We start from the raw sequence: 23,508 nt of genomic DNA, 5'->3' as shown, positions 1-23,508 counted from the left end.
CTTGCTGTGCTTATGCATGATGTGGTTTCTCGGCTTTTATGAGCCGTAGCTTGGGCATAAACCACATTTGTGTAGCTGTGAACCTTTTTGTCCTCTGAGGAAGAGCTGCTCCCCAGGGAATCTGTGCCCGGGAGCCCCGTACCCGCAGCAGCTCCCACGTGCCCCAAATTTGGGTGAATTATTTATTGAACTCCTCCTCGATGTGGCTGTGCAGGACTGGAACTGTGAAGCCCCAGGGCTGTGCTGACCCTGCTGCTTCAGCCACGCACAACCTCAGCCCCTTCCCACTGTGCAAGGCCTGGAGAGCAGTTTTGAACAACTCTCTGGATTTCTTGGCACATGGGATTAGATTTTTCACTCTGTCCCCATGGCCTTAGTTGGGGTGAGGTGCTGCGAGCTGCTGGACCCCCAGAAGCCCCACACAGCTCCTCCATGAAGTGTGCAAGAGAAGGGAACAGTTCAGACCTTCAAAATCATCCTTCAGAGGACCCCAGCCGGCTGTTGCCATGCTCTTGGATCGGTGTTGCAGCATCCCTGTTCCATCTGTGTTTTCCCCTACACAGGAGCTGGTTGCCAGGCTGCCTGGGATGAATCATGGGGTGCTCTCTGCCTGTACCCCCCTATTCCTGGCTTCCTCACAGACAGGCACTTAACTCCCCTGCTCCCACACATTGGGAACATTCACCAAAAAAAGAAAAACTGCACAATCCCCCCCCTGAAATCTGTGCTTTGGTCTCCAGTGAACTTTCCCCACCCCTCCTCTCCCCTTTCCTGTCAGCGAAAAGCAGCAGCCCACTCCTCCTGCCAGCCCCTTTTCCCCACTGCAGCAGCCCCGTGCCTGGTGCAGCCCAATCCATAAGTGGTTTGAATTATTTCCATCCAGCCCAGGTGTCTGGAAGTAGGACAGAGCCCTTCCCGTTGGAGCCCTGGTGGTGCAGCTCTGGCAGCCGCGGGCTTCCCCGGTGCCGTCACTTCCCGGGCCGAGCAGTCGCTCAGATTCCCGTGGGTTACCGTGGGCTGTATTTATAGTTTGCTGGGCTAAAAATAAAAGCCCCGAGTGTTGGGTTCCCTGATCCCAGCCTCATGGAAGGAGCGATACCCAGGAGCCCTCAGGAGGGGTCTGGTGGGGGGTGTTGCCTGGGGCTGTGATGCCTTGGGGGCTGCTCCCGTGGAGGGTTGATCAAAGTTTATTTTTTGGAGATGGTGTAGCTGCTGCATCACTGGCTGCTCTTGCTCAGCACAGAGCCTCGTGCAGGACTCTCATCCCACTAAAAATACTTCCTCTGTCTCATCAGGCTCAGTCTAACGGAGCCTGTGAGTGGAGGGGATGGAGCCATCAGTGCTCCTGGCTGTGGCTACCAGATGGCACATGAGGGAGCCCCACACGGCCCAGCTCTGAGAAAATGTGCTGCCAAATCCCTCTGAAAAACGTCTGTATGTGCAGCATTGGTTTGTGCTGGTGCTGAACCCCCTGTGTGTGTGCCCAGCAAACATTCCTGCCTGCTCCTGACTGGTTTCCAAGCGAGGTCCCTTTTCAGCTCCCACCATGCCGGACACAAGTGCTGGGCACTGCAGGGCGGTGTTCCAGAGGGAGGATGTGCAGGAGAAACGTGCCTGAACATGAGGGGCCCAATGCATCCCCTCTAAGGAGAGACCTTCACCCATTCCTGGTGCCAAGGGAAGCCAAAGTAAGTAATTTCTCAACTGTTTCCGTCATCTGGGGCTTTAAACTGAAGTCCAAGGGCAGTATGGGGGAGCGGGATCTCATCTGTCCCTCTGGCTCTGTCCCAGTCCCGCCACGCCACCAGCACTGGGCAGCTTTCAGAGCCGATGGCCTCCAGCATCTTCCCCCCTCCTGACTCCGTGGCTCTCCTGAAAAAAAAAAAAAAAACAAAAAAAAAAAAAAAAAAAAAAAAAAAAAAAAAAAAAGCCAAGATCCCGGCGTGGCACTGCTTGCGGGGCTGCATCTGAAAGCTTTCCCTGCACAAAACCTTGCAGCTTTAACCAAAACCAAAGCGGGAATATCTGCTCCCGGCATCGCCCCGCAGCCCCCGGCCCCCTCCTCCGCATCTCTGATGTCACTCGGCAGGAGCGTGAGTCAGCCGGCAGTTGCCGTGGTGATGCCGGCGATGCCGGGGAGCGCAGCGCTGCCCCGCTGCCCCCAGCCCTGCCCGGGGAGCGCAGGGCACCGAGCCCCCCGGCGCTGAGCCCCGGGACGTGCCATGGGCTCCCATGCCACGGGGAGCTGCCCAGAGCCCCCGGCGACCCCCGAGGCTGCGAGGATGTCGACGGCGGCCGGCGGTAAGTCAGTGCTGGCGGGGATTCACGCGGTCAGGGGCCGCTCCCGGGGCTCTTTGAGCGGTTGGGGGTCTCGGAGCAGCCGTGTGTCCGCCCAGCCGGACAGACAGCGGCACCCAGTGCCCCAGCCCCACTGATGGGGCGTCCTTTGCAGCACCCCCTTCTCCGCGGGCTGCCCTGGGGGGTCTCATCGCCCCCGTTCCCAGGGCCAGCTGAGGGGTTCTCAGCCAGTTCCGAACCCCGGGGAGGGAAGGGAGCCTGAGGCAGGGTGGTGCTGGGCAAGCAGCAGGCTCGGCACGCGTGGGGAGCGGGCTGGGATGGCACGGGGGCACCAGGGCCATGCAGCCCCACGCCCGATGGCCCCAGTGAGCAGCGCTGCGAATGGGGACAGAGGGGCCACCCCGTCACAGCAGGATGGGACCATCACGAGCCGTGTTGTGGCTCATCCCCGCGTCATGCTCATGGTGTCGTGGTCACTCTCCTCAGCCAGACCCGTCGTGGTGTGGGGCTGTGTCCTGCCCACATCTCTGCCAACCTCGGCAGGTGCCAAAGCCATTGGAAGGGATTGTGGGGGGAATCTGGGGATGGGCACCCCAGGGCATGCATGAGCTCTGTGCCCAGCTCTGCAGCAGGGACGGACACACCATGTGCCCCTTTGGCATCCCTGCCAGGGGTGTGGGGACCAGGCTGGCCACTGCCCACCCCTGATCCTGGGAGTCTGCTCTGAGGTCCATCAGCCACAGCTCTCTGCCGGTGGATCAGAGGCTCTGGCACGGTTCGGTTTCCTGCTCTGTGTCTCAATTTTACAGCCGTCAAGTTCTTGCTGTAAATGAGACCTGGATGAGCAGGATGGAGATGTTTCAATTCCTGTGACTAATTTGTACATTCCCGTATTTCTCTGGCCGCAGATTTAAGAGTGTTGGAGCATGTGCAAGCTGGCTGGGGCCCAAGCAGGTGAGGAGGGCAGTGTTTGCCTTGGCACCTCCCTGCAGGCAGGGCAGGAGGGGACAGGGCTGCCAGGTGAAGGCTTTGGCTGTGGCACAGAGCTGGCAGCAAGGGGAACTGGGAGCTGCATCCCACCAGAAGAGCAGGAGCTAAAAATACTGAATGGGAACGAGGCAAAATGCAGTGGGAAGCCACTGCCCACCCCCGCCAGACCCTGCTGTGGGGGAATTCGAGGAGCTTTAATTTGGTTTTGAGGCAGTTTTTGCTGCACTGAAGCACAACAAAATCACCCCGAGCAAGTTTCTGTGCTGGCCACTCAGCCCAGGGCTGAGGGTTTAAGTTTGTGGAGGAAGAAGCCTTCAAATCCAGAGATTACAGCCCTGTCCTCAAAATATCCCCTGTGTTGCAAGACCATAGCTCAGATCTGCCACAGGGAATGGGAAGTGCTGGGTCAGGTACATCCCTCCTGAGGCTGGGATGGATTTTCCAGGACCTGGCAGGCAGTGTTTGCCTTTGTGCATCCCCTGGGGGACCTGGAACAAGGCAGCCACGGATTTGTTCCCTCCCTCCGTGTGATGGATGTAGAACATTTTGGTGAAATCGCCATGTTGTAACAGCTTTTTGGAAAGGGTTGGCTGGGGTGGCTGTGAATTCCCAAAGGTAATGCTTAGCAGGGGATCAGGATGTTGTTTTTGAGGATAACCACGTGCCAGCTCATGGCAAGAGGAGGGCTCTGTGCCATGCTGATGGATGCCAGGCCATTCCTGTGCCAGGGATTTGCACTGCTCCACTATCCCTACAGCATTTATTGGGATGATCATGCTGAGTATGTTCCACCTTGCTCTGGGCTCTTGCACCTTGCACAGCCAGGAGCAGGAGGAAGATGTTGCATTTTGGAATACAATTCGATTTTTTTTTCTCGTTTGTTTCTCCTGCCTTTCACTTTATTCACTGATTTCCTGCAATGCTTAAATGGTAAAAAAGTTGGGGATAAGTAATTCTGTCTTTACATAGTTGTACAGTTGTGGTTAATATAGTTTTACTCGAAGTGTCCTTAAGAAAAAAAAATGCATTTTAGAATGAAATCATCTGGGAAAAGAAAATCAACAGTCCACATTGAAACTGATTTGTTTGAGCACTACTTAAATGTGGTTGCTAAAAATGGTTTAATGACTATAAAGATACATGGAAAGCTAGAAACATCTCATTTGCTCATTAATTAGATCATGACAACACTCAAAACCCTTTCAGCACTCACCCAGCTCGTCCCTGGGGTCTCCCTGCTTTGGGGTTGCCTGAGGAATGACAAGGCATGGTGGGATGAGACTCCCGGGAGAACCTGCTGGGCTGTGAATGCTATTGACCTGTTATCCTCCTAAACATAGTCCAGGGACTTTAAAAATAAATAATCTTATGGATAAAAATATTTTACAGGGAAAACCCCCTCCTATTATTGATGCAGGCACTTAGAACCCACCAGCAGCACTTCCAGAGCTGCAATTGCTGGAGGTAACTGGAGGCCTGGGGATGGAGCATCCTGCCCTTCACAGCAGGGGAAGGGAGCTCTGGCTCCCAGCAAGGAAGGCAGGCAGGGTGAGCTGTCACCCCTCCCTCAGCCAGCTCTTCCCCCTGGCAATAACAGAGTCATTAATTAATGTTTGCACAGCACTTTGAAGATAAGTGCTGAACACAAGTATTCGTTTAAATGTGATGGGGCTTGTCCCTGGCTGGGGGGAAGCCCCTCTCTGTGAGGAGCAGAGCTGCCTGTGCTCCCCGCCCGTCCCATTTCTTGGGTTTGATACACATCAAACACTCCAAGCAGCGGAAAAAGAAATAAATCTGAATAACTTGTTGCACTCATCAGCATAACAGCTGAGTTGCATATACATTACCTTTGAAATAATACAAAAGCATGAATGGAACGGAGTCCTACTACCTGCACTTCATTTGTTTTCTTTATTTACATGAAAAATGTTGCTCGTTGCCTGTGGTTCCCTGATGCACAAGGCCTTGCCACTGCATATTCCTGCCGAGCCACAGAAGTGGAGATAAGGAGCTGCTGACAGCAGCGCTGTGCCTCAGAAACTGTTCCCGTGCTGTTGGGAATGGCACTGAAGTGATGGTTCCATTACTAAGAATAATATCCTGCTCTCTGCTCCTCGAGGCGGGCTCCGTGATGGGCTGTCACAAGAAACTATTTTGTACAAGGCAGGAAAAGACATTTGGAGCTGTCGGAGCAGCAAGAGCATGAGGAGGCTGCCAGCCACCCCACTCCGCCTCGTGTGATGGGACCCAGGCTCCAGTCAGTCAGGAGATATTTTAAGTGTCCTCTTGACCACATCTCCTTTTCCTTCTGGAATTTCTAGTAAGATGCACCTTTTGTTTTGATCCCTGTAGTGTGGGCATATGTTTAAGATACCAAATGCGAGGGGCACAGAGGAGACAGACCCCTCTGCCCCCCAGGCAGTGCCAGCACTGACCCCACGCTGTGACCTCGGGGTGTGCCCAGGCTCTAAGTCAATCCTGGCTGGGGATATTAAGTGCTCAGCACCGGGGCAAACGAGGCCCTGCAGAACTAAGCACAGGGAAGCAGCTACAGCAGGGTTCAAAATTAGTCCAGGCTGAAAATAGGGCTCTGAGGAGAGAGCTGCAAGCAGCCAGGGCTGTGAGTGTGCATGAGCTGCTCGCTGCTCTGCTGGGGCCATCTCCAGCACTCGTGGCTGTCTTGGAAATTTTGCAAGGATAAGAGATAAAAATGTTCATTCATTTGAGTGTTTTCTCTCACTGCTCTGCAGAGCACAGGCAGCAGCTGTTGGGCAAGACTGAAGGCAAAAATTCTCTTCCCAGAGAGAGCCACCTGCCTTTTTTGGCTGCTGAGGACAAGCTGTGGCTGCCCATCCTTGGAAATGTTCCAGGTCAGGTTGGATGGGGTGTGGAGAAACCTGGGATAGTGGAAGGTGTCCCTCCCACTGCAGGGGTTTGGGACAAAATGATCTTTAAGGTCTTTCCAACCCAAACAATTCCAGGAATGGAAGCTCTTCCTCTACATACCCAGGACCAACTTCAGCCTGTAAGTCTCAGGCCACAGCACATTTATATTTTTACAGAAGATACTTTTTTTTTTACAACATTAATTTAGATCTGCTGTCCTTGGGGACATCAGATATTCTGGGAACTAATACTCTTATTCTATCCGTGGTCTCCCAATATTGGTAATTGAAACAAGGTGGAAGAAACCAAAATCCCAGGCTTTTATCCAGTATGGCAGAAAACAAGGACAAAGGGTCCAGCTTTGCTACCTGCAATGAGTGTCATGTGTGAATATGGTGATTTCTCAAAGGAATTGCCTGCTAGTAATTAACCTCAGAGCTCTGCTGGAAGACAAGTTGTGTCAGTTCACGTGTACACCCACTCTCAGTGCGTGAGGAATCCAGGAGACTAATAGGAAAATTATTTCATGTAGAAAAGCAATGTATTACCATTTTCCAGAAGAAAAGCCTTGGAGCGTGTTTAGTAGTGGAGCACAGAAAGAAACAAGCAGCACGCAAATTACAGATGAATTTGTTGCTGCTGAATATGGGAGTCATTTATTTTCTCACGGAAAAGGTAAACATGCTTAGCAATCCACTGGTGATCCTCCCACTTTAAATGCAGACTTTTTATCTCCGGGACAAGTTTGAGGATGCTGGTGTGGGATGATGCCAAGTTCTCGACAAACCACTTCATCATCACCTACAAAGTTTCCCAAAACATCAATTTCAGCTTCCACTTAAGGGCATGCAAATGCCCTCAGTAGCAGAGTTTCAGGGAATTACCACAGAGGAAGAAGTGGCAGCACATTCCACACCAGACTGGAAGAGGTGCAGAGAGGAGAAAAAGGGGCAGAGCAAGAGGTAATTCCAAGGCCAGGATGCTACGTGCAGCAGAGGCCCGGGAAAGGAGAGCACTCCCCTTGATGCTTTTTGCATTTTTCTGTTCCAAGAGTTTCAGAAGTTGAAGTGATACTGGCCTGGTTTTGTGGGGGTTTTCTGCTGCCTTCATATTTTTGTTTCTGATAAGTTTAACAACTGGATCCATTCATTACCTCAAGGATAAATATGTCAGAGGAAGATGTAGGTCAGTTTTCTCACCCTCAACACAGGTCACCTGCTCCAGGAGTCCAGGGGCTGCTCTGTTCCTGCCATGGGTCTATTGCCCAATCCACCAGGAAAATGAAAACATTCTTCTCAAATACAAGGGGATTTGGATTCGGCCTTAATGCTAAATCTACAAACAAGAGCAGCTTGTTCTGATGATAACGCCCCAAACTGACAGCCTGTAAACCACTGTGTTGAAAACCAAACCCTTCGAAGAGAGATTATTAAACAACCAGCAAGTTGTTTGCAAAGACAGTTTAATTGCACACAATTCTGCAATATGGGAGAGTGATAGAGGCTGGAATAACCTTTGGACACCAGATTGTATTTCCTGGTGACACAAACAAAGAATGCCCTCCCCCTGCACTTTGAGGAGACACAGGGAAATAAACATTAAATCTTAAGACATACCCAAATGAATCTTTAATGATTCTGAAATATTCATATAATCTACCGGTTACATGCAGCAGGAAAATAATTTATGGGAATCATAACAAAATTAGGTGGAATAAGGTCAGTCTGCTATCGCTGTTGTGCAGCTAAACTTATAATCATGGTTTCAGTAGATGGATAGGAGGATAATTCATCTGGCCAGCACAGGCATTAAAGGCTCGAAGCTCAATCATGCAGCTTCACTTTTCAGACGAGCCCTAAAACTCACTTGTCAAGTGAGCTAATCTGCAGAGTCCGGTTTTGATCACGAGCCTGGTAGGCAGCGGTGGCCAAAACTGCACAGAGTTTTGGGCACCACAAGATAAGCAGGATCTAAAGCTGTCAGAGAGCACCCAAAGGAGGCCCTGAGGACGGCTGGGTGTCTGTGCAGGGACACGGGCTGGACTCAGAGATCCCTGTGGGTTCCTTCCAGCTCAGGATATTCCATGATTCTGTTCTAGGACTCTGTGACCCCTGCTTGCCGTGCGGACAGCGGGAGACAAGGCTGGGAGACAAGAGCGTGTCTAACAGCAAAAAAAACCCCACATCTTGAACCCGTCACGCATTTCTTGCTGTTGTTACAGATCACGACATAAAGCAGGGAAAGAAATTCTCTTTTTGCCAAGAAACGTAAGATGTGTAAGTCAGGCTTCGGCTTGAAAACCGTCCAGCATCCTTTGGTGGTGAGCAGGGAGTAACTCAGCAAATCTTGAAGGACATTATTTGTAATACCATGAAGAAAAGTATTGCTGATACTTTTTGATACAAACCCAATGTTTTATTGAGCCGTGCTGACAGCAGAGAGAAATTTCAATCCTTCCTGCACTTAAGAAAACGACTGCTTTGGTACAGAGGAATCTATCATGCGCCTAAAGGTTCCCACAGCTGGTGGTTTTTGTGGTGAGGCAGTTTCTTTGGCAATTCTGTGCTTCCCTGCATCCGAAGGGAAGGCTGGGTGAAGATGCCGAGGGGTTGTGACTCTGTGGGGTGAGGATGGGATGGGGGCCCAGCAGCCCCAATTCCACCTCCTGCCCAGGAGCTGATTCCCCAAACCCCTGCAGACCCCACATTTCCCCCGGGCTGCAGGTTGGGAGGGCCAGGACCTGCCTGACAGGTCACTGGAGTGGGACACAGCTCAAGTCACTCTCGTTCACCCCATTTTTAACCAAAGAGGCTCTTTCTCCATCATGACTCCCACAGGCTGGACCCCGGTGCTCCCCTGGCAGCCCTGGTCAGCACCTGCCCCTCAAGATGGGGTAGGGGATGCGGCGGCAGGGTTGTGAGGGCAGGAGGACCGTGATGGTTGTGGGTCCGTGAGGTGGGGCGTGGGTCGGTGAGGGGCCGTGGCTCCGTGAGGGGCCGTGGTTCTATGAGGGGCCGTGGTTCCGTGAGGGGCCGTGGTTCTATGAGGGGCCGTGGTTCCGCGAGGGGCCGTGGTTCTATGAGGGGCCGTGGTTCCGTGTGGGGCCGTGGTTCTATGAGGGGCCGTGGTTCCGTGAGGGGCCGTGGTTCTATGAGGGGCCGTGCTTCCGCGAGGGGCCGTGGTTCTATGGGGGGCCGTGGTTCCCTGACGGACCGTGGTTCCGTGTGGGGCCGTGGTTCTATGAGGGGCCGTGGTTCCGTGAGGGGCCGTGGTTCTATGAGGGGCCGTGGTTCTATGAGGGGCCGTGGTTCCGTGAGGGGCCGTGGTTCCGTGAGGGGCCGTGGCTCCGTGAGGGGCCGTGGTTCCGTGAGGGGCCGTGGCTCCGTGAGGGGCCGTGCGGGCGGCGGGGCCGTGAGGGGCGGGTCCGCGCTCCCCGCGCTCCCGGGCCGGGCGCGGTCGCCATGGCAACGGTTGCCTGGCGGGCGCGCGCGGGCGGCGGGAGGCGGGCGCATGCGCGCGCGCGCGCGCGCGCGGCCCCGAGCGCTGTGGCAGCCGCGGCCCCTCGGCGGCGGCGGCGGCGGCGGCTCCGTCCGTGCCTCCCGCACCGGCAGCGGCGCCGGGCCCGCCGAGCCTCCCCCCACCCCCGCGCCGCCGGGGCTCCGGGCACCGCCGTGCCCCCTTCTCGCGCCGGGGATGAGGCAGCGGTAGCGCGGCAAGGTGAGGCGGCGGGGCCTGCAGGCCGCGGCGGGCCGGGGGGGGGAGCGGCGGCGGCGGCGGGGGCTCGGCGGGGGCCTGCGCGGAGCCGGCGCCGGGTGGGCTGCGCCCCCCGCCTCCCCCGCCCTCGCCGCCGCCACCGCCGCCTCCTCCTCCTCCGCCCGGGTGGGGCGGGGATGCGGGGAGGGGGCGCCGCCGGCCCCCGGCGCTGCTCGGCCCGGCCATGGGCGTGCGGGCGCGGAGCCTCTGCTGCTTCTCGGGGGCGAGGCGGGGGAAGGAGCCGCAGGTGCTGCCCCGGCTCTGCCCCTGCCCCGGCGCGGCCCCGCGGGCGGGGAGGGGGCGGCGGTACCTGCCCGCATTGTTCGGGAGAGCCCCATCCTCCCTTTATCCCATCGGCAGGTGACGGGGCTGCGCCTTTCTCCGCTGCCTCGGCCCGGGGCTGGCCGAGCCAGGCCCTGCCCTTGACAATAAGGGATGCTCGCCCCGGGCTCCGATGGCTTTTGATTTCCGAGCGGGTTTGGAATCGCTACATCAGCCCTCCCGATGGAAATCCCGAAGGATGTCGGGCCTGTTGTGTGCAGCCGGGCCAGCCCCTCGCCCGTGTGGCTTTAGAATCGTCGGCTCGTGTGAAAGTCTCTGCCTTTTGTTTTTGTTTTAGATGGTGGATGTTGATGTTTGTGCGGGTGGAGATAGTACCAGAAGAAAAATGGATGCTCTGACAGATAGTGCAGTTGAGATTGTCCCTTTGGAGCTCTACGATTCAGCCAGAGCAAAAATAGCTGCTAATCTACAATGGATCTGTGCTAAAGCCTACGGAATAGGTAAGATCACCTCTGTCAAGAAGTCATTCTTGATTTTGTTCTTGCTTTTTCTGTCTCCCCTGCTGTTTCAGGAGTAATTAAATTTGGCTTTGTTTTAAATATCAATAACATGGCAGCCCGTTCTCTTGTAATACTGTATCTTTGCTGGTACCTTAAACAGGAATAACGGGACTGTATGAGATGCCCTGAATCAGCAAACCTAATGGTGAACGCTCCCAGATGGTGCTTGGCAAGAATTGCCTGCTTCAAAATGTTTAAATCCTTGCTTTAGCTAAGCAGACTTTGTTCCACAGAGCTTTATGTCACTGCTTGCAGGCCCCAAGTCCCTCCAGGCTTTAGTTCTTCTTGTCTGGTCATCTTGGCTAAGAGATGCTGGCACCTTGACGCCCTTTGTATGCTCAGTTAGAACTTCTTTTTTGTATCAGATTATGGTTTTACATTCAAAACGTTCTAAAAAATAATCTGTTTGTGTTCAGCAACCTTTTATGGAAAGAAATGTTGAATGAGCAGGTGTAGTTTGGGCGCTGTGACATTAAAGAGCAGGTTGTAGGGGACAGAGGAGCTCTTCCTTCCCTCACATTGTCACACATATCAAACGTGGAAAAAGAAATATTCTTGGAGTATATTTGTACAGTGTTTTCCTGGCAGCTATTGAAATATGCTTTTTTGTTTTGAACCAGATCTGTCTCGAAGTACAAGATGCATCTCGAGTTTAAGTAGCTTCATTATGAAGAAATAGGATGCAATACTAGTGGGCCTGTTTTATCCAGAATAAAAGATATAATAAAAACATATATAGAGTCTTGTTTTGGAAAATGAGGTGGCCCTGTTAATCTAAGTCTAATTCTCCAAACTCATAATATGCTTAATGGATTAGCACTGGCTTACTTGGTGACAAGGCTGAAGAAAAGTGGTCCATTCCTGCCATTAAATATTAATCCCCGCTGGAATATTTTTTTTATAAATTATTTTTCTTCTTAAACATTTCCAGCCCTGTCAGTGTCTCCCTCATCTTGGTGATTGTGGGTACAAAAAATCATGGGGTTTACAGTGTTTAATGTATTTTGTTACAAGCAATAAGAGAAAAAAAAAAAAAACCCACGGATCAGATGACGTCTGAAAATGTGGGAATTTGGGGAGGGTGTTAGTGGAACATTGATAACTTGAAAGAACAGAACAGGCACTTCCTGATGTAAATATTTCTCAGTTACTGGAATTGTTTGTAACATTTCCTGAAACTTTTTAGCCATCCGTGATAAAACAGTTATTCCAGACCTGGGGATGCACTGTTTATATTGTGACTTTGTTTCGAAGGAAAGCTGATCCGAAATGGGAAGGGACTGGCACGGATCCTGCGCTGCAGAGAGGGCTCGCTGGCCTCGTGCTGCTGGGTGGTGTCTGCTCCAGCACTCAGGCTCGTGTCTCAACCTCTTGGACCAGTTAATTGCTTAATGGCAAGTCTGTTTATGCTCCTGACAACAGAGGTTGTAAAAGTATTTGGCTTTCCTGTGACTAAAAGCTAAAAAGATTCAGCTTTTCCCATGGCAGAGCTGGGATCTCTGGCTGCAGCAGCCTCTGCCAGTTATTCTCCTTGCATTTAGGCTTGTTCAGGTTACAAAGAAACAACATTTAAATGCCACAAACAATAGGGAAAAGTCATTTTTTTCCCCAGTGAGTGAGGATTGGTGTCTGTTTGTGTCTTAGCAGGACTGTGGCCCGTGGAAATGTAGTTTGATTTTTGAAATGGCTCCTGCAAGTCTCTGTCACATGTTAGCCATTACTGCTGGAATAGCATTGCACAATGCCTAGAAATTTATAAGCCTCTTTAATTCATAGAGAGATGGGTTTAAGAAGGTTTCCTGTGTGATTATAATTATGAATAATACTTGAATTTAACACATTACTTGTCATCTCTCAGGGTTGTGTTTTAGTTTTAAGACATTGGATGTTGTTCAGTGAGTCTTGGGCAGCTACAATCAATTGTGATTTCATTATTTAAAATCTCACTATGCAGATTAAAGAGTTTGAGGACTTTTTATTATTTTAGACTTGTTTCTGGTTAATTTGGTTCAAAAAGCTTATCTGTTTGTAACATTAAAACACTTCTGTTCTGAAGTAAATCTTACCAGGTTTCCATAACTGCCTTCAAATGAATGAATATTTTTCTGAAATGTTAGATTTGGATTTGATTTATGAATTGACATAATTCTGTGCCTTAATCCTTAAAATTCTGGTGCATTTCATTTTCATCTGGATGAGGCTGAGCTCATGGTGAAGAGTGGAAAGGGTCAAGAGCAGGAATTTGATGCTGGTGTAAACTGTTACTGAAAGCCATTCATCACTGCAGGTTCTACCTGCAAATGTATTTTCTCTTTTCTGTTAAAGGATATTTGAATTCTCACTTCTAAGCTGGCATTTAAATAGGAAAATTCTTCATCCTGTGGGTTTTTTTCCTCAAGGACAAATCACTGGGAGCATGTGCATGACAAATACTTTGAAGTCCTAGTTTGGGCTTTGTTTTATTTGATAATACAAGATGATGCAGTCCTCTTTTTTTTTTTTTTTTTTTTCCACCTTTTGGCCATGAAAAGAGAATTTTGGTAGCCAAACAACTGAGCAGCTACACAAACACTGTGAGACAGCTCCTGTTCTTGCACAGGTGTTGGGCTGGATGGCTTGTTCCTGGAAACCTGCAGCTCCTGGCTGTGGTGGAAGCCTGGCTGGCACAGATGGGCTCCAGAGGGAGGTCCTACAACTGTTTGTCTGAATTCCAGAAAGCACAGGGGAAGGATGTCATGAAGGAAAGTCTTTCCCCATTCACTGTCATCCACCTCCCCAAATAAATCTGGGAGTACTGACATGGATCACTCTGAGCACATCTGGAAACCTTCTGTACCCTGGAAAGGTTCTAAATCCCTTTAGCTTAGACAGTGGTTTGAGCAAATGGAGTTTAATTAGACCAGAATTAGCTTTTTTCATCCTCAAACTTTGATGAGAGCCAAACAGTTACTTCAGGGAATTCCAATTCCTAATGTTTAAAGGGTTGAGGAGCAAAGCTGCCACTGAGTGTGGGGAACTTCAGCTGACAGAGGGTGAGTGTGGGAGGGCTGGGGAGCCTTGGCAAGCCCTGCATGGGGAGATCACTTTTCCAGAGCGCTTGGAATGATCCAGATTGCCAGGCAGGAATGAGGCCACGCAGAGCAGTGGGAAGTGGACCTGGCCCTTCAGCCCCACTGGCCCCTGGAGCTCTGAGCAGCAGCAGTTGGAAAGAACAAACTCAGGATGGTTTTATTTGGTACCACTTGGGAAAATAGACAATGACAATGAAAAATCCAGATTTCTCAGCAGATTTAATGTGGCACTAATTTATGTGTGGAAATGATGTTTTCCGTCATCATGGCTATAATATTAAAATTTAGGTACTGAGGGATATGGAAGTGTTTCAGTGTTGCAGCTTGCTGTGAGCAGTGGGTTCTTTCCAACCCTTTCCATAGCAAATAATGTTGGTTCTGTAAAACAGTGTGCAAAATTTGGATTTTTCAAAAGGGACCTGATGGGTTTTACTTATTTATCAGGGCTGAGAGCTTTACATAGTTTCCAGACTTAATGCTGACAGTAGCCTGAAACCTTTGGCAAGATACAGGCAGGAAAGCCAAGGACTGATGGACTGCATTGGAGGGGAAATGCAAGTTTGGTTTTTTGGTCTTTGAATACTTAGAACTTGCTTGCTAAATAAGGTTTTACAGTGCTGTAATAGCTCCCCACAGCTACCAGTTGGTAGAGGCAGCGTGAGGATGTTTCCTGGGCTAAATTCCCTAAATCCCTGGATTCCCTGCTTGTCTTTTGTCAGCTTTCTTCTCAGGCTGGTAGTAAAAATCCTTTTAAGAAAGCTGTTGTGTTTAGCAAATATTAACAGTTAAACACTTGTTTCTTGAATAGCACCTGTTTCATAAACACTGAGTATTATTGTGTGAAGTTTACAGGGGTGAAGGATTCCATAATTATTATTTTGTCTCTTCTGCTTTATCCAGGATTGTGGCTTTATCCTTGATCAAAAGATATGGTAATAAGTGCAGTCACTCTCCCAGCAGTTTGCAAAGCCTTTAGCTTGGGGTTTTCCTGCCTGTTGTATGTAAATTTTCATGTGTCCTATTACAGATCACTTACAGGCTTTAGAATTCAGTGCTGTAATGAGAACCAGCACTAAATGTTTATATTCTGGTGGTCTTAGTGCTGAGAAGGTGAAGTTTGTGCTCAGCTTGGACGTTCACCAGTGTTGAATAATTCTGGGAACAGATCCTGATACTAATGAAATCCTCCTCAGAATCTGAATAAGCTTCGTGCTGTTTACCAGGACAGCTTGGCTCCCTTTCCATGTGAAACCAGTTCTTCGTGCTTCTGGAGGTAAAATAACATCTGGGGTGGATCCACCCCGTCAGTTCAAGGGATAAGTCAAATTTGTTCAGATTACTGTATTTTTCTTTATCAAGTCATAATCAGGTGGTTGTCTTTGAACAGGTTTTTGTAAGTGAGATGATAAAGAAATGCTCCCTCCCCTGAAGCAAGGAGAGTCTGGCAATAATTGTCTCTCTGACAATTGTTGCAAGTTAAGTTATTTTTGTAATCCTCTCAAGGATTTTTTGTACTTGAAGATTTATACTCAGAAGTGACAATTTTTGAGATATGAACTCATTGATACCATGGAACAGACCAAAGTAATGGCTGAATGAAAAAATTCTATTGGAGACTTCTTTATAAGCAAAAAAATAAGGACATGATTTAATTTGGTTTTCTTTAGTATGATTTGTTAAACTTCTCGAGCAGAAATTTTTGTAGCTACAGCTTAGGTGTTAATTTCTCAGAAGTTAATTTTTCATGTTGATTTTCTCCAAAATACAAGGCATTAAATGTGTAAAAACTCAAGTTTTAATGAACAGAACTTTTCTAACCTCCAAGTTCAGTTATAGGTCATGGAAAGAAGGTGTTGGAAAAGATGCTGATAGAAACTGGGGTTGGAAAGCCTGGGACATTTTCTTCAAAAAGAGCATTGGCACATTCTGTAGTGAGACAAGCAGGAAGCCTGTGACACCTTTGGTTTGTCTGATCCATAAAAACTGGGGAGAAAAGGTGTCCATGATAGCAGGGGCTGCCTGTGTGTCCATGGGGTGTGATTTGAATTAGCACTGGGTAAATCTGATGGGGTGCAGTCATCTAAAAGTGACAGCAGTATTCCTGGGATTTCTGGCAGTGTGGGAATTTTGCCTTTTTAAGAGGGGTTGGAGAAGGAGCAGCCCTGGGTGCTGCAGGTAAGGATAATTAACAGGTGTGAAAGGTAAGATCAGTGTCTTCAGTTGCACTTTCAGATGCAGATTTCAAATATTGAAGACACCTCTCAATTAAAGCCCTTTTTGTCTGTTCTGTGTTACCCCATTTGAGACAACTGCATTGAGTACACAACATCAATTCTATTTGGAAGTTTCCCAACTCAGAATTATACACTTACTTAGCATCCTGTTTACATTGCAAGTTTTCCTGCCATTTATGTCTCATTTATTTGTGCCTGCCATTATGTCCAGCATGAAATAAATTTCTATGAAATAGTATAGTATTGTCACTCTTGAGCTTTGATGTTGTTTTTATATCTTAATTTTTTGTGGATCATAAATGACCTACAAGACTGTTCCTACGTGTGACAGAAGTGTTCCAGGTACTAATGTAAAAAATAAACCTGGGCAAGCGTGTACAGTGAAATAAATTGCAATTATGGGAGGATTAATGCTGATGAATAACTTCCTATGATAGTAGGGAGTCAAATTATTAATTCTGGTACTAAAAGTTACTCCCACCCAGCCCTACCCTTAATCCTGGTCAATCCAAATAATTCAGTCCTTAAGCAATTATATGGAGATCAGAAATATGAAATTAGAGGATTCTTCAGTATAAAAGGAAAAGATTTCAGGTTTCTTGACTGGACATTCAGATAGAATGACACAATACAAGTTGGGTTTTTTTTTTTCTTCATTTTGTTTGTGTGTTTTGGGTTGTTTGTTTGGGTTTTTTTTTTTTTTTTAACATATTGATTTCTGTGACATGGAATCTCCTCACTACGAACTAGATCCATTTAGTGCTAGAAAAGGCTTTTAAAAATCATTGAAATGGAGCTGGTTTAATCAGAAATTGATGTGGGAGGCCTGTCCCAGTCACATGGGGGGCTCAGCTCCCATGGCCTCTCCTGTGTTAGTAAAGACCCCAGTCCTATAAAATGCTTCCCTCCTGGGCATGTTAGCATTGCAGAGAAACCTTGTTCCTTGCTGTGGTAACAGTCTGTAAAATAATCACAGTTTCTCTACCTTGTGGAGAAGGGAAAATCCCCAGGAAAATCCAGACTGAGGGGCAGGAGGGATTTCAGGGCTCTTTGTCCACCATTCCAGCCCAATTCCAGGCAGTCACCTCAGTTCCTGAGCTGGTGGAGAGCAGGTGTTGGAAGTAAACCCCTCATCCAAATGCTTCAGATTTCAGACTTTTGGAATTTGCTTTTTTTTTTGGTGTTGTTTTAAAAAAAGCCTTTAAAATTTGGAGTGGTGCTCATGCTCTGCCAGAGATGTACAACTTCATGGATATTTTATGAGCTTGTATTATTTCCTTTCACAAATAATTCTAGTACAAAGCAACATGCCTTTGTTTGTTAAAGGTGTAGCTGCTTGTAATGAACCAAAATGTTGAATTATACGAGCTGCTTTGCATTTGGATTTTTGCATCTTTCCTCAGTCTTTAGAAATGGAAGCTTGAGTTCTCTATCTGGAAATGGAAATGGCCATTAACTGGAATGAGCTTTCAACAGCCTTTGATTTTAGGTCAGGTTGACTAATGTTAAGAAGATTAAAAATATCTGAATTTATTATGTGCTTCACTGAAAATGGACATCCATGTTAACAAATGCTACTTAGATAGTGCCAATGGGGTTTATTGTGTCTCTTCCAACCATCTTCAGTGGAAACTCACATTCAGTATCACAGAAAGGAAAAAGAATTACCTTCATTTAAAAAAAACTTCAGAAAGCTTTTTAAACTTCCCATTTTGAAAAAGAGGGCCAGCACTGTCTGACTGACAGGAGCTGTTAGCCAGCACTGGTTTGCTGCATATTTTTATCTAAGTGAGATGTACTTGCAGCTCATGCAATAACACTCTGTCTCCATTCTTCTTTATGAACATCAAGTGCTCTGCAGTACACAAATATTGTGTGGCTTATTTTGCAGCTCAAAGATATGGGTAGGAGTTTCTTGGAATGGGAAAATTTAATTATTCTGGAAATGAGCTGAATGAAAAGTAAATATGCTGCCAAATTAATAATTCTTTTAACTGTAGATGCATATATTTTAAATGAACTGTTTAAGTGACTTTGGGGAAAGATATTCAGAGTGACTGGGTAGCATCAGATAGAATTTTATATTTGAAATTTAGGAAATGTCAGGCTTCTATTAAGACAATACACTTGAGGCTAGAAAGTATTTTTCTTGGAGTTGCAGACTCTCATTATTCCTGCTTGGTTGTTATAAAGATCAATAGCTTCCAGGCTGATTACCCAATATGAGGAGAAGGATTTATTTTGGGCTACAGAGCAAGGGATGGATTTGAGATGTCTTGGACATATTTAGAGTGATTGGAATATTAGTTGTTGTTAGTGCCTTTCCCTCCTGCCAGCTCTGAGCTGTGCTGGGGAGTAGTAAAAATGTGTTTATGGCTGGTGGTGTGCAAGGGTGAGGCCTTCTGTGTTGCTAATTTTAGCTTCTTCTAAATTACTACACTCAGGGTCTAGACTCAGTTTGATAAAATCCTAACACAACTTGTGGAAATTGGGCCAAGGCAGAAGTTGTTCAATTTTAGACTTGGTTTAAAGTTCCTGCTTAATCCAAATGGAGTGGTTTTGCTTCCAGGACTTGAATTATTTAAAGGCTGAAAGCTGCAAGAGTTTGATTAATGCTCTTGACAAAAAAATAGATAATCAGCTCACTGGTTGGTTTGTAAAATGTTCAAGGTTTTAGTCAGATATTTTGGTCTTCTCATTCTGAATTGCCAAAATTCATAAAAACACTGGTGGCTTGTTTTTGAGACTGGCCAGCCCCTCTTGGTGGCGGAGCCTTGCAGGTGTCCAGTTGCTGTGCACGGATGCTTTGGGATTTTGCTTTGAGGATATGGATAAACCTTGCCCATTTTAACCTGTGATCTAACAGCGATAATCCCAAATAAAATGTGAATCCCACTGACGTTGCCCAGCCTCTCCTGGTGAGGCGCGGCGCCACGTGTCGCTCTTCTCTCCGCTCTTGCAGACAACGTCCCGGAGGAGCTGAAGGACCCGTTCTACATCGACCAGTACGAGCAGGAGCACATCAAACCCCCTGTGATCAAACTGCTGCTCTCCAGCGAGCTCTACTGCCGCGTCTGCAGCCTCATCCTCAAGGGGGATCAGGTGGCTGCTCTGCAGGGACACCAGTCCGTGATCCAGGCGCTGTCTCGGAAGGGGATTTACGTCATGGAGAGCGATGATACACCTGTGTCTGAATCTGATCTGGGCTCTGCACCAATCAAAATGGTTAGCTTAATTAAATCCACCTAATCATCTGCTTTTTATTTAACGCTATTTAAAATAGTAAATGGAGTGAGGAGCTCTTAATTTCTGGGTCGTTAACCTTAGGAATGGTTTGTTTTAAATACAGTTAGAACATACTGTTTTTTAAAAGGGGTTTTATTTTCCAATCCTCTCTGTTTTCTTCTTTCAGAGTTCTCATATGGCAATGATTGATGCTCTTATGATGGCCTACACTGTAGAAATGATCAGCATTGAGAAGGTGGTTGCCAGTGTCAAGCGTTTCTCTACATTCAGTGCCTCAAAAGAACTGCCCTATGATTTGGAGGATGCCATGGTTTTCTGGATTAACAAGGTAAAATTTACTTTGGGAAAAGCCTGCCTGTCTTTTCTTGTCACCTTTCAGATTTTTAAAATGGATTCTGATGCACGTCTTCGTTTCTTACTTGTGCATTTCTATAATCGCTTCTACTTTTGCAACTTGTTTTTCGTAGGGAAAAATAAAGCTGGTACATTTAAAAATAAAGAAGATAATCAGGAACTAACTTAGAAAAACTGTAAAAATCGGATTCTTTATTTTCAGAGGTGTTTTTTTGGTTGATGGGGTTTCTTTTAGGTGAAGCCCTGTTTCATGCTAAATAAGAGGATGGACTTAACTCTGACTAGATGGAACATTTAACAGAAATGCTGGGATTTTTCCAAGGGCAGCAGTTAAGTTACTCTAATTCTTTTGAGTGACAAGAGTTACTTTCCAAAGAGAATGTGTCCTTGCAAACCCAGGATTGCGATTTCAGCTACTGCTAATAGAGAGTTGGTCTACAAAACTGCTGTACCATGCTTTTCTATGAACTTTTTATGTTTGTAGCATGAATTGACTATTAAGTAACAGGAGCAAGAAGGACACTCGTGGAAATATATCCAGGTGTAGTTTAATTCATTGTCTATGCTATGCTCTTTTAGGTGAACCTTAAAATGAGAGAGATAACAGAGAAAGAGATTAAATTAAAACAACAACTAATGGAAAGTCCAGGGCATCAAAAGGTAAAACACATTTGTCTTCAGTTGTGATGTTGTGTGTTGATGATGAATGGATTTAAATATCAGTATTTTCTTTGTCAGAGAAGTGTGAGGGCTCTAATCCCCAAAAGTGAGATTTTCTGCATGCAATTTGTTTTGTCTCTGTCGTCAGTGCCCTTCCCTGCCTTTGAAGTCCACTGGTATCTCCTGACTTTCCTTTAAGTTTAAGTAGGATGAAAACAACTTGTTTCAACTAAAATAACCTATATCAACTGTGTCTGGGTAAATATGACTCAGCTGTCACAGCACAAAATATATGTTATATATTTTGAAAGCTCTTGGGGCATGTCCTTTTTGCATGTTATTTGTATAGTGTGTGTTTAGGGACTTATTCAGGTTCTGTCCAGGAAGGATACTCTTGGCATTCAAATGTTTTATGTGTGTGTTTGTAGTTTTTTCCAGCTTTTTCCCTTGAAATTATATTACAATGCACTAATATTGCAAAATATAGCACACTTTCATTTCTGGAGAATGTCAAATAGATCTTTCTCCAACATAATGTCTATCTGAACTCCCAATTTGTGATTTCATAAAACCTTAAGGGAAATTATAAATAACATATTCTTTTCTCAAATTGGCATTGCTAGGCAAAGGGCTCAAAGCGTGACCTATGAGCAAGGCACAGTTTAATTTTCATGTTAGTGGCAAAGGTTTTTTTATGTGCCTTTTATGGAAAATAATGTCCTTCAACAAAAAAAGATCTGCTTAATTTACAAGTTGATCTGTGATCTGAAGGGTCTCTTTAATTATTTGACCCCATTGGCTATTGGGTCTCATTTAGTATCTTTAAATCTAAATTTCTAGGCTATAAGCCCTCTGAAATATGAAAGTGTTTATTGCTGAAGTGCATTTAAGTATTACTGCTTTTAACTTGCATTGCTGATGTTCCTTTCCTATTCCTACGTTCCTTTCCTTGCTTCCTGAGCAGTCTCCTTCCAAATGGTATTGGAAATTAGTACCTGTAAGTGAACTACTTTTACACCAGTTGTCATCCACAAAACCATGGCTTTTTAAACTTCCTCAGAGTGTTTGCTTCCATTTGCTTCTCAGCTGCTCTTTGAAAAACACCTGTGTGAGCTTTTGGGTCATCAGGCTTTGTTTTCGTGACGTGCTTTTTGCATACTGTACAGCATACAGCATACTCACTTTGCAGCATCTCAAAATTGCTTCCACACTGCAGGAGTGAGGGAGGTGGAGTAGCAATAAAAAAAAAAAAAAAAAAAGCTAGAGAATTACCAGTTGAAATGGTTGCATTTGCTGGGTTTGGTTTTAAGTAGGAGCTGATGACAGCACTGAGGTGAGAGAAAAGCTGGGCGGCTTAAACGGCTGCCTAAGCTTGGAATCCATAGTTAAGATACTCAGATGTTTGTGCTTAAATAATGCTCTTACACTGCTCCTGCACCTGCTCTGGTGCAGATTTGTAAATCTGTCAGAGCCAGAGCACTGCTGTTCACTGAGGTGGGGTAGGAGATTGGCCAGACCAGTTTGGTGGGACAGTGGCTGGGATTGTGTGCTCAGTTGAGCCTGGAGCTGGCACAGTGGGAGAGAAGATAGTTTGCACACTGGAACAGAATACTGGTTTTTCTTTGGGCTGAAGTGTGACATTGGAATATCAATTCCACTATATGTTTAAAAAACAAGATCAGAATTGTGCTTCTAGAAATCCTGCTTTCTTTTGTCAGTTTTCTGGGTTTATTTCAACTTGCAGAGATTTTCCTTTTTCCTTTGCTTTCCTTAGCTTTGATGCCCTTTCTCCCACCCTTGCAGGAGCTGGTGTTACTCATTTTCTCTCTGGGAAGATGAGCTGTTGTCTCAGTTGTTAATTCCAAAGGGCAGAGCACTTGGAAAAGGCAGGTGTGATCAGGCAGCCTCCCTGTGATCTCTCTGCCTTCCCACAGAGAGCTCAGTCCCACTGCAGCCTCCTAATCCTTTGTTTGAGCCAGATCTGTTGGCTGGAGTAAAAACTTCAAATATCTGAAATTAAAGGAAGGAGTAAACAAAGGTTGTCTCACTTCTGGTCCACTTAGACTTTAATGGTTTACTGGCAGGTTTTGCAGTCTCTCAAAGTTGTTGTCAGGTTCTGTCAATTCCGTGCTTTTTTATTTTGTGATTTTTGTTTGGTTGGGGTATTTTTAATACAGAATTATCTCTATTTCAGTAGCACTGTTTCTGCAATTACTGCATACAAATGTCATTCGTTGTATGCATGACCAGGAGGGTTACAAACCACAACATTCAGCTTAGAAAATAAGGAAGAATTCAGAATTTTCAGTATAAAAGACTGAAGGGTTAAGAGACTAACAGCTGAGCAAAAAATAAGGAATTAAATTAAGTCCATGAAAACCCTCCTTGATAAATTTGTGGGGTTTTTCACCAAAGCCAAAAGAAACAAGGAATCTTTACAGATTTCAGTTCTTGGTATTGACTGTTGTTGATTTAAATTCCATTTAAGCCTATTGGAAAAGAAATATTTTTATCTGCTTTAACTACAGGAGGAATTAAAGTTGAAAAAGAATTTCTGAAGGTTTCTTTTTTTAATATGCTTACTTTAAGTGGATAAATGCTGACCCTTTCAAGCTAACCAGTTTACCTTGGTGTGCACACTTACTCTACCAGACTTAACAATCACATTTCTAGTGCATAATGGATGTTGCTGATGCCTTTGATTTGTTTCTTGTTTGAATAATCACCATCCTATATCTCACTGTTTCTCTCTGTGTAAGCCTGATCTGATGCATGCCCTATTGCACTGCATGCTGGAACCAGTGGAATATGCTCGTGTGGTACAGTATGATTCCCATTCCATTACATCTCCGTGGAGTGCTCCAGGCTGGGGAAAAACCCAATTTGCACCTGGGAAAAGGACAGGAAAAATAGCATTAGCATGCAGAGATAGCTTTGAGTTCCTTGGGAAACTTGGCGTAGCATATGCAAAATAAAGAGAAGAAACTGGTTTTCATTGCTCCAAGTGATCTTCATTGCTCTGAACAGATTTTTTCACAGCCTGTGCCATCCTAAACTGACACCTAGGAGTGTGTGTGTGTGTGTGTCTAGAGCTTTCCCAGGCTGGCTTGGGAAGTGTAGGATGTTGGTAAAACCCAGCTTTCCTCTGATGATTCAATTGGTGTGTCTGCACAG

General features: G+C 46.6%; 1 protein-coding gene across 4 annotated transcripts in view; it reads left to right on the top strand.

The window, feature by feature from the left end:
* The first annotated feature begins 2,129 nt into the window (after positions 1–2,129).
* Positions 2,130–23,508, top strand: part of CAMSAP1 (calmodulin regulated spectrin associated protein 1) — a 32,980-nt gene continuing 11,601 nt past the window's right edge. The window contains exons 1-6 of one of the 4 annotated variants that reach the window (XM_053962257.1): positions 2,130–2,301; positions 10,547–10,709; positions 19,037–19,299; positions 19,487–19,648; positions 20,254–20,334; positions 23,094–23,153. In XM_053962257.1, coding sequence (XP_053818232.1) covers positions 2,233–2,301; positions 10,547–10,709; positions 19,037–19,299; positions 19,487–19,648; positions 20,254–20,334; positions 23,094–23,153 — 798 coding nt within the window. In that variant the 5' untranslated portion in view covers positions 2,130–2,232. Of the gene's footprint in view, positions 2,302–9,763; positions 9,892–10,546; positions 10,710–19,036; positions 19,300–19,486; positions 19,649–20,253; positions 20,335–21,298; positions 21,332–23,093; positions 23,154–23,508 lie in introns of those variants that run through there. The other 3 variants (XM_053962253.1, XM_053962255.1, XM_053962254.1) reach the window with 3 other exon arrangements.

This window comes from Vidua chalybeata, chromosome 21, assembly GCF_026979565.1.
Source record: "Vidua chalybeata isolate OUT-0048 chromosome 21, bVidCha1 merged haplotype, whole genome shotgun sequence".
In the NCBI taxonomy this organism is placed as follows: domain Eukaryota; kingdom Metazoa; phylum Chordata; class Aves; order Passeriformes; family Viduidae; genus Vidua; species Vidua chalybeata.
The sequence above is the reverse complement of the archived record's forward strand: the minus strand, read 5'-3'. Positions and strand labels throughout refer to the sequence as shown.